This window comes from Hibiscus syriacus, unplaced genomic scaffold (assembly GCF_006381635.1).
Source record: "Hibiscus syriacus cultivar Baekdansim isolate YM2019G1 unplaced genomic scaffold, ASM638163v2 tig00110332_pilon, whole genome shotgun sequence".
Taxonomy (NCBI): Eukaryota; Viridiplantae; Streptophyta; class Magnoliopsida; order Malvales; family Malvaceae; genus Hibiscus; species Hibiscus syriacus.
Genome location: NW_024062688.1, coordinates 3108227 through 3119404, shown reverse-complemented (window position 1 = coordinate 3119404; position 11178 = coordinate 3108227). Strand labels below are relative to the sequence as shown.

The 11178-nt window shown below is 34.7% G+C and overlaps 1 protein-coding gene and 1 long non-coding RNA gene across 2 annotated transcripts; one reads left to right on the top strand and one right to left on the bottom strand.

Moving 5' to 3' along the window:
* Positions 1-3550: 3550 nt before the first annotated feature.
* Positions 3551-5211, bottom strand: LOC120119301 (CBL-interacting serine/threonine-protein kinase 12-like). The gene has a single exon (XM_039139121.1). It carries the CDS (start codon positions 5151-5153, stop codon positions 3723-3725), a length of 1431 nt encoding a protein of 476 aa, XP_038995052.1. The 5' UTR covers positions 5154-5211; the 3' UTR covers positions 3551-3722.
* Positions 5212-8524: 3313 nt separating this feature from the next.
* LOC120119835 lies at positions 8525-9049 on the top strand. The gene is made up of 2 exons (XR_005515865.1): positions 8525-8742; positions 9014-9049. It is a non-coding gene; the product is annotated as an uncharacterized LOC120119835 (long non-coding RNA).
* The last annotated feature ends 2129 nt before the right edge of the window (positions 9050-11178 follow it).

The following is an 11178-nucleotide window of genomic DNA, read 5'->3' as shown; positions in this document are numbered from 1 at the left end:
TCTGCGCAAATAATGAGATCAAGATGGAGACAACAGTTCCCATGACACCGCAACAGAATGGTGTAGCAGAGCGCATGAATAGAACTCTGAATGAATGTGCCAGAAGCATGAGGATACATGTCGGATTACCCAAATTTCTATGGGCTTAAGCTATCAACACTGCAGCTTACCTAATCAACTGTGGGCCCTCAGTTCCCTTGGATGGTGGAATACCAGAGGATGTTTGGAGCAAGAAAGAAATAAACCTTTCATACTTAAGAGTGTTTGGTTGTATTTCTTATGTACACATAGACTCTGCTGAAAGAAGTATACTTGATGCTAAGTCCAACAAATGTGCCTTTGTTGGTTATGGTGGTGATGAGTTCGGTTACCGATTTTGGGACTACGAAAATCGGAAGATCATCAGAAGTAGAGATGTCATTTTCAATGAGAATGTGATATACAAAGACAGGTCAACCATAGAATCAAGTAGCTCAAATATCGAAGCTGAAACAAAGAAATTTGCTGAGTTCGAGGAGATTTCTGGAAATGATGTTCAGATCAGTCCTGAAGCAGTTCAAGAATAACCAGGCACACCAGAACTAAGACGCTCCTCCAGAATTCCTAAACCAACCCAGCGTTATTCGCCTTCTTTGCACTACTTTTTGCTGACTGACAATGGTGAACTAGAGTGTTATGATGAAGCAATGCAGGTAGAGGATTTAGTCAAGTGGGAGTCTTCCATGAAAGATGAGATGGACTCGTTTATGTCAAATCAGACGTGGGAATTAGCTGAATTGCCACCAGGCAAGAAAACGCTGAATAACAAGTGGATTTACAGGATCAAAGAAGAGCACGATGGGAGTAAACGCTACAAAGCAAGATTGGTTGTCAAAGGCTTTCAGCAAAAAGAAGGTATTGACTACAATGAAATTTTCTCTTCAGTCGTAAAATTGTCTACAATCAGACTGGTGTTGAAAATTGTAGCTGCAGAGAATTTACATCTTGAGCTGTTAGATGTAAAGACAACTTTCCTTCATGGTGATTTGGAGGAAGAAATCTATATGAGGCAGCCAGAAGGCTTCATAGAGGCAGGCAAGAAAAACCTGGTATGTAGGTTGAAGAATAGCTTGTATGGTTTAAAACAAGCTCCTAGACAGTGGTACAAGAAGTTCGATAACTTCATGAGTAGCAGTGGTTTTACCAGATGCCAAGCAGATCGTTGTTGCTACATCAAGAGGTTCGATAACAACTTCATTATTTTATTGTTGTATGTTGATGACATGCTCGTTGTAGGCTCACACATGCAAGAGATTATAAACTTGAAGCAAAAATTATCGAAGCAGTTTGCTATGAAAGATATGGGTGCTGCAAAGCAGATTCTTGGGATGAGGATCAAGAGAGACGCAAAGTCGGGGACTTTGATGTTATCACAGGATGAGTACATCAACAAAGTACTCTTCAGGTTCAACATGCAAGATGCTAAACCAGTAAGTACAACTTTAGGTGTTCATTTTAGACTCTCCAAAGAACAATCACCAAAGACGGAGGAAGAACGTGCACAAATGGTGAAGGTGCCATATGCCTCAGCAATTGGAAGTCTGATGTATGTCATGGTTTGTACCAGACCATATATTGCTCAAGCAGTGGGAGCTGTTAACAAGTACATGAATAATCCGGGAAAAGTACAATAGGAAGCTGTCAAATGGATCCTTAGATATCTGCGGGGTACTACAAACAAAGCACTTTGTTTCAAAGGTGGAGATACAATACTGACAGGCTTTGTAGATGCTGACTTAGCTAGAAATGTTGACATCAGAAGGTACTGCAGTGAGTTGAGTTTCTCAACTACAGAAGATAGTTTCTCTCTCCACAATTGAAGTAGAATATGTCGCTGTTACGGAAGCCAACAAAGAGATGGTTTGGCTCAAAAGTTTCTTGGAAGAGTTAGGCAAGAAACAAGAAACCAATGTCTTGTATTGCGACTGTCAAAGTACTATTCATCTAGCAAAGAATCTGTCTTTTCATTCCATGACAAAGCACATACAATTGAGATATCATTTTATTCGATCTCTTCTGGAAGATGGGATTTTGAAGCTTGAAAAGATTAGTGGAGTTCAAAATCCGGCAGACATGTTGACAAAGACGGTGACCACTGACAAATTGAAGTTGTGTTCAACTTCAGTTGGCATGCTAGAATAACAGGACCAGAAATGATGTTGCATTGATCGAGGTATGAAGACAGATTAAAATCAGTCTTCAAGTGGGAGATTGTTGAAAGTATTGTTAAGTTCAAAGTTTGACAACCAACTTTGAAAAAATGATTTTCAAAGTTTAGTAAATGTTTTTTTTGAAAATGGTTTTCAAAGTTTGGTAAATGTTTCTTTGAAAAATAGTTTTTCAAAGTTTGGTAGATGTTTGTTGAAAAATGATAATGGGATAATCATAATTAATCCCTAGACTTTAGGGTATTTACAAGATTAAGTCCTTAAACTTCAACTATAAATACCCTAGCTCATTTAGCTTCAAAACCATCCAAAAATCATTTTCTTTCTCCTAATACTAGAGAGCTTTCTTGTGAGTAGTGAGTGTTTTGTAAATACCTGTAAATTTTATCTCTAAGTAAAAGATCTGCAGCAGTCCGGAGACGTAAGTAAAATTGGCTGAACTCCATTATCAATTTCAGGTATTATTTTTCCGCTTTTATTTTGCATTTTCACTAATCTGGTTATAAGGAAATTACTCGTACTCTGTTTATTTCCCAACATTGATTAGACATATAAACTTGTAAAAGTTATGATTTTATTGAGTAATTTTGTACCTATTTTATTTATGAATTGGTTTTCGAATAAAAGAGATTTACATTTGTATTTTTTATATTCTAATATCTTGTACGATTTGTTTTAAAAATTTTAAGTCATTTTTCAAGTCGTAAAGTAGGAAATCTCTTTCGTTGTATGTAAAGATGGAGTTTTAGAGTGTTACAACGACAATAACAAGAGTTGCATGAAATAGGACATGGACAACATCACAACAATAACAACCTCTGCCATAACACCTTAATATTGTTAGAAATATTGCACCGAATCAACGAATCAAGATATGGGATAACTTGAGACACGCACAACAACGAATCATATGACAGTCAGTAGGTTAACGTTTAGTTGAGAATAATATCAATTTTTTAATAGAAAAAGACGAGTTTAAAACATAATAAATAATCGGTGACCATTTTATAAATTTTAATAGTCGAGGTACTCAACAAAGCAACACTCTATAGTCGAAGAATCATTTTGTAACTTTTAATAGTTAAATGACTTAATAAAATAATACCTTATAGTTAGGGACCAGTTTTGTAATTAACCCTTAATTTTATTCGATTCTTTCAAAAATTATAAGACTACATATACGGACTTTTTATGTCAAATTCTTGTGCATGAGAATCTAACAATTCAACTTTGGGCTTACAAATCCGATTTATCTAAGTTTTTACAATAATATTGGACAGTCAAAATTTTAAATTTAATTAATTCATTTATGAATAAAGATGGAGGAATATACAAGAAACCCAGAAATCAAAAAGCCAAAGATCAATAGAGATTTGTATTCAAATTGTGGTAATGGAATCTATCCTTCTCCATGCAAGAATAGATCATACACATACATCCAGTTATCTAAACAAAACAAAAAGAATACTGACCTTTTTTTATGATACAAACAGAGACAAAAGTTTACCCTTATCTCTATTTCGAATCCGGAGGTAAACTTGAACCACCCGTAGCGGCGGCGGCGGTTGAAGCTGATAGTGCTTCCTCCGCCATCAAATTCTCTAACGCTGGTTTTAGTTCCCTGGTGTAAAACTCCTCGAACTCGCCTCGATCGCCTCCTTTCTTCTTTATTTCCACGACAACCAATGATGGCGTTAGCTCGAATATCTCAGCCGCGATCGTCAATGGCCCTTTAACACCTTCCCTTGAACCCTCCAAACTCAATCTACAATCCTTCTTCCTCACCGTAAAACAAACCACCTTCGCTATCTCTTCCAGTTTCGATATAATCTTCGATACCTTCACCTCGGTCACGAACCTAGAACCTTCACCTCCTTCCTCGAACAACCCGGATAAATTGAAACCCGGGGAGAATGAAATGATATCAAATGCGTTTAAACTCGCCGGCCTCGGCAATGGACCGACTCTCGGCCTGGTTTCGACCTCGGTTTCGGACTCGGACATCGATGACTGATCCGTTGAATATGCTCCGATGTCTTCGTCGGTTTCTTCAACGCTGCAAAATTTATCATCTTCAATGTAGAATTTGATGTGTTTGAAACCCTTTCTAAACCAACGATTCTCCATGATTTCTGGGATTGTTATACGGGTTTCCGGGTTAGTATCGAGTAGCTTCATGAGTAGCCGGACTAACTCAGATGAAAACCATCTCGGACACCTGAACTCACCTCTGTAAATTTTCTTATACATGGCCATGACGTTTTGATCGTTGAATGGTAAATAACCCGCCATCAAAACAAATAGAATTACTCCACAGGACCAGATATCGACTTTGACCGCATCGTATCCTTTCCGGCCTAAAACTTCCGGCGCCACGTAAGCTGGGGTACCGCAAAACGTGTGGAACAAACCATCGGGTCGGATCTGATCCGATACGGCGCTCAACCCGAAATCGGAGACTTTCAAATCTCCGTTATCGTCGAGGAGGAGATTCTCGGGCTTCAAGTCGCGGTGGTAAACGCCGCGGGCGTGGCAAAAATTGACGGCGGAGATTAATTGCTGGAAGTATTTTCTGGCGACGGATTCTTTTAACCGGCCTTTGGAAACTTTGTTGAAAAGCTCACCGCCACGTACGTATTCCATGACGAAGTAAATCTTGGTTTTGGTGGCCATTACTTCAAAGAGTTGCACGATGTTAGGGTGGCGGACACGTCGGAGGATGGCGATTTCGCGCTTGATGTGAGCAATCATGCCGCCTTTGAGGATCTTCTCCTTGTCGAGCACTTTGATGGCGACGCTTTGGCTTGTTTTAACGTTGCAGGCTTGGTAAACTTTAGCGAATGCGCCATGGCCGAGGAGTCTTCCGACCTCGTAGCGTCCTAAGATGAGACCTTGGCCACCGTTGGAGTCGTTCTTGCTGACGGGGGCGACGGAGGTGAATGCCATTACGGTGGTCGTGGTTGGAAACTGGAAATCGAATGGTTAATTATTCGCCATTTGAAGGTGGAACTTTTTTGGTTGAGACTAAATTTGTAGTTTAAAGAAAGGAGAAGCTTTTAAATAGGAAGGCAATTCTCCAACTATTTCTTCTTTTTTTAATTATTTATTTTCATATTATTATTAGACTTGTAAGGCTGTTTTCAATAACTTTCTCAACAACCTAAATTTTATTATATAAAAACTAGGATAAAGTATATCAATGGTTGCTCCATTACAGGGAATTGCTTTATTGAGTCCCCCAATATAAAAAGTTACAAAATGATTCCCACTTATAGTATGTTCCTTTGTCGAGTCATCGACTAATAAAAGTTACAAAATGATCATCGATTATTCATTATGTTTTAAATTTGCCTTTTTTCGTTAAAAAATATCGACAATCTGAGTTGAATGTTAATTTATTGTCTAATATATAATAAAATATAATCATGAAATCTCAAACAACTATAATATCTTAGACAACAAACAAACATCCAACTTAGACTGTCATTAATTTTTTAATAGAAAATGACAAGTTTGGAACATAATGAATAATTGAGTGATCATTTTGTAACTTCTAATGATAAAAGGAATCAACAAAGCAACATCTTATAGTTAGAGGACCATTTTGTAACATTTTATAGTCGAGAGACTCAATAAAATAGTGTCTTGTAGTTGAAGGATCATTTGTGTACTTACCCTCTAAACTAAACAGACTTATTACATCTCTCTTAAATATAAAATTATATAAATTGACCCTTCAAAAATTAAAATATTTTAATCATTATTAATTATAAAAATAAACAATTAAAGGTAATTAATCATGGTGTTAATATTTTTTATTAAGTATATATAATTTTGGTTGATAAAATAAATTCAGTGTTCAATATAAGCATAATGTATAAATATATTAAATCTTATAAATTAATATAATAATTTGGTTCATTGACCATTCCTAATAATGGTTTTTATAAATTAAGACTAAGTTTGGGAAGTGATTTTGCATGTAATTTTAAGGCTTAAATCTTATTCTATTTTGAGTTAAATTAACAAAGGTTAATAAATAGAAAAGAAGAGGAAGGAGGGGAAAGAAAAGCAAGGAACAGCCAAAAACCTGTTGGTCACAATGTAGAAGTTCTTATGTTCCATATAGGGATGGGCATGATTCGGGTCAAATTTTCGGTTCATCCGATTCAACCCGAAAATTTTAAATTCTTTATCGACCCAAAAACTATAACTCTTTCATCCGCCTCGAATCTAATCTAATTTTTAGATAAAATCTAAACCCGATCCAACCTGAAATAATATATTTATTAAAAAATATTATTTTTTATTCAATAAAAATAAGAATTTAATTGAAAGAAAATAATATATAGAGGGTATTATTGTAATTATTCTCAAATATATAAGGTTAAATTATAATTTTTTCAGGTCGGGTTGGGTATTTTTCACCCTAAACTTGAACCCGACCCGACTTGAACATAACTTTAAAAAACCCGACTCGATCTGAACCCGATTTTTTTTAAAAAAAAATCTAACTCGATCAAATCAAAACCATACAGATTCAAATCTCATACCCATCTCTAATTCCATGTGATGCATATCAAGACATGACAAGGACAAACAAACACTGCATGTTTCATATCAGCTTTGTTCTTGTGATCTTGGGGAATCCAAATTTGGCCACTTTTCAAATTTTCTTCTCTCCACATTCCAACAGCCAAGAAAACTTCTATAATTCTTTTAGGGTAAGTCACACTCTTAGTCACTGAACTAATGACAGCTAATGTGATAAACCCACATTTTAAAATATAATATAATGCATACAAGATCTAATTATATGAAATTTAACGATCAATATTATGTGAAAGGATCTCATTAGTATAGACGGACAACTCCACCATCTAAGTAACAAAAATAAAAGAGTCAGAAGTAGGCATATTTGTATAAAATCACAATTTAATAATAGCATAACATTATAGATATTTATTTATGTAAATATCTATTATGAGTATAGTTTTATGTATAAAATAAAATTTTGGTGTACTTTATTAGTTGATCTTTAATATTTATTAGTATTAAAATCATATTCACATTGTATTTTCTACTTATATAAAGATTAAAGAAATCTCTCAACATACTTCATATTGAAAAAACATTACAAAATTGTCTCTTTTACATACATTTTGTTGTTATTTTTTATTTACTTTCTTTATTTTACAATATTATCAACAGGGATTTAATTAGATAATTTTACTTAAAAGATCAGATTTTATTTTTATTTAATTTAAGTCATTCATCTCTCGTTGATCCTTTTTCTTTTTAAATTATTCTTTCATTGAAATATAAAAATAATGAATATATATAATATATACATATAGAAATCTATTGCACTTTATTTCAATTGAGAGAAAGGGGAATTAGGTTTTCGTTCTTGCTAAAGCTGATTGATTGGGCTTAACCAGAAAGATTTTTGCCTTGCCCTTGGGTGCCTTTTCTCAGCCCATTTTCATTAGTTTTAGACCTTTGGAAATTGAATAGTAATCAATAATCATTTCGGGCAGAATGGTGAAAGCAGGTAAAAGTCTGACTAAATATGATCAAAATACTTGAATATAACGGTAAATTCTACGAGATAATGTTCTCAAAATAATTAATTCTCGAGATAATGCTATGGTTGGATTAATTATTGATATAGGGTGAATTCTACTAAGAACATAGGTCGACGTAGGAGGTCGTCAAGGCATCCCTAACCTCTTGGTCGCCATGCAAGCCCCGCGACCAAGCAGGTTAGGTCGCCATGGAGAAGGTCACCATGCGTTCTTCACGGCAGAAGTTGTTGTCATGTGTGTGCTGGCCCCCTCACGTCACTCACTATAAAGGGCAGCTTGTTGTTTACTTCCCTGAGTGCTGGCCCCCTCACTTTGTCACTTTGTCACAATCCCATGCATGCATGCATGATTTGCGCTTTAATAGCTGCATTGTCACAATTCCTACGTGACGAATAGTTCCGGTCCAAGATGTCATTGACGCTTCTTTTAAACAGCCTGAGATAAGAGCACAAATATTTGTTTTCCCAAGTGTAAACTACCCTATTAGTTACCCACTTATTATTATTGTTTATTTTGATCACCATCCTTTTGGAAAAATCCTCATTAAGTAATTTTTTTATTTTTTCACCAAAGAAAATAATGTGGAAATTAAAAAATGAGAAAAAATTATATCATAATTATCATTAATTTTTAAACATCGGATGATCAAAATAAAAAAAAAAGCATAATATTAGTGATGATCTTTTTAAAAAAAGTTTGATGACCAAAATAGTTTTTTAAATGTCATAATAATTAATTTTTTGTTTGATAATTTATTTTAAATATATATAAATAAGTGACAATGAAAACTATTATATGTTTATATAAAATTATAGTTTATTAATTTAAAATTTTAATTTAATTTACAGGTCAGAGCAAATCCTTATTACTACAAAGGACGTCCTCGTTTGAACACTGCCAATGAACTTCTAAACACTAGCTTGGAGCTTGAGCAAAGACTTCATGAGGTTCGTTTATTCTTACCCTTTTCGGGTTAATTTCGCAAAACATCCCCAAACTCATCTTTAATTGCAATTCAATCTCTAAACTACTGATATAGTATCAATCTAGCCTTTCTATTATCGGGTTACTTTGGTCATAATTTGAGTATGTACGATGAATTAATACTTCCTTTTTTTCTTAATTAAATAAAAAAAGATGTTTGATAAAACTTTAAGATGTTAATTCAATGGGTTGGAGATTCAAATCTTAAAATTTTTGGTTGCTAATTTAGAATAGGTTTCATTACCATTTATGGTACTACACGGAGGAGATTACAGAGTAACAGATAAAGCAGTGAGCCAACTATTGTATGATGTTGCAGCAAGCTCGGACAAGAGTTTCAAGTTGTATCCCGAGATGTGGCACGAATTGTTGTAAGGTGAGATGCCGGAAAATATCGAGATTGTATTTACGAATATCATCAACTGGTTGAATCGAAGAACCAAATTTGGAAATTCGAGGTTGGAGAGGGAATTGAAGCTTTAAAATGATGAGATTTTGATCTCAAAACATATGTGAACTTTCGGGTGATTAGGGTTTCTTAACAAACAAAAATTAACTGGGTGATATTGAGAAAATTATAGAAGAAAATTATCAAAAAGTTGTAACAAATTATATTATTTATGTGAGGACATGTGTATCAATTTGCATTTTCAATTTAATTTTTGAGTAGTACATTTTCAATTTATATGAGTTAACTGCACCATGTCCCTAAACTATTATCTTTACTTTAAATTGATCCTTATACTTTTGAACATTCTAATTTCATCCCCAAACTATGACACTCTTATTCTATATTAGTCCTTAAACTTGTGAATATTATAGTTTCATCCTCAAACTATGACTATCTTTCTAAATTGATCCCTAAACTTTGGATGAAGAGTCTATTGGGGTCGATTGAAGATCATGAACATGGTCCTATCCTCTCTTTTGTCTCTATCTCAACCTAATTCACTTATATTCTTTGACCATCATAATCCCTTAAAAAATAACATTTAGGTGTAAATAAGATATAGTATACACAAATTGTTTGAGTTTGATTAAAAAAAATCGATTCAATTCATTAATAAAAGTATCAAATTCGAGCACCATAATATCCAATTCAAACAACTCATGTATCTTATCGAGTTTTTCATTAACGCATGTTTTAAATTTTTTTATATTATTAGATACCCTAATTTTACATAAAAAAAGATAATTCAAGTTTGAACTTCAACTTATACAAACAAGTTATCCACAGCCCATTGATTTGTACATCTAACCGAATGGATTGTAACCTAATTTGAATTGTTACATCTAACCGAATGGATTACGTGACGTAGCATGTTCATGGCACGTTTCTTTGTGAAACCTAATTATTAGGTTACAATTCCATGGTGAAGAAGACGAAGTGTCAGTCCCACAAGTTAGCAAACAACTTTTCAAGGTAGCTTCAACCGCAGACAAGTCCAGCAAATGTGGCACGCTTTGACGAGCCCTCGGAAAACATTGAAACTGTGTTTGCCGACATTATCAAGTGGTTAGACGAACGAACAAAATACAGAAATCCGAGGCCAGAGATGATGAAGAACGTCGAAACTGATCATTTGTCTTTGAACAAGAAGAAATGAAAATAAAAACACCAAAGCTCTGGTTTGCTTATGAGAAAACACAACCTGGAAATTCGACTCAGTAGTTCGTTCGTGATTGTTTACTCGAAAGAGCAATGTTTGAATCCATTCTAGAAAAAATAGCGGGTGATACACATGATTACCTATTTTCAAGGAAAATCCAATCCGGAAAGAAGGCAAAAACCGAAACATAAAACCCTAATCGAACAAAACTTATCGAACCCTAATAGAACGTTGGATGGGATGCATGCATGGGATTGAGACAAAGTGAAAAAGTGAGGGGCCAGCACGCAGGGAAGTAAACAACAAGCTGCCCTTTTTGGTGAGTGAAGTGGAGGGGCCAGCACACGCATGCCAACAGCTTCTGGCGTGAAGAACGCATGGCGACCTTCATGGCGACCTGCTTGGTTGCGGGGCTTGCATGGCGACCAAGAGGTTGCTGCCCACCAGCTCGCAGGGATGCCTTGGCGACCTTTTACGTCGCTCGCGACCTACGTTAATTCACCTTATATCAGCAATTAATCCGGCCATATCATTATCTCGTTAATTAATTATTTTGAGAACATTATCACGTGGAATTTGCCTGAATCTAACGGCTTCTGACTTGACTTTATAAGGATAGTTTTTATTTTTAATTTCAGAAATTGGAGCGGGGTAGGAGTGGATTTAAGATGAAAAAATTCGACTCGTCTTGATTTGGTATAAATTATTATTATTATTATTTAAAAATATAGTGATTTTTATATTATTAAAATATATTTTTAATTATTAAAAATATAAAATATTTTATTT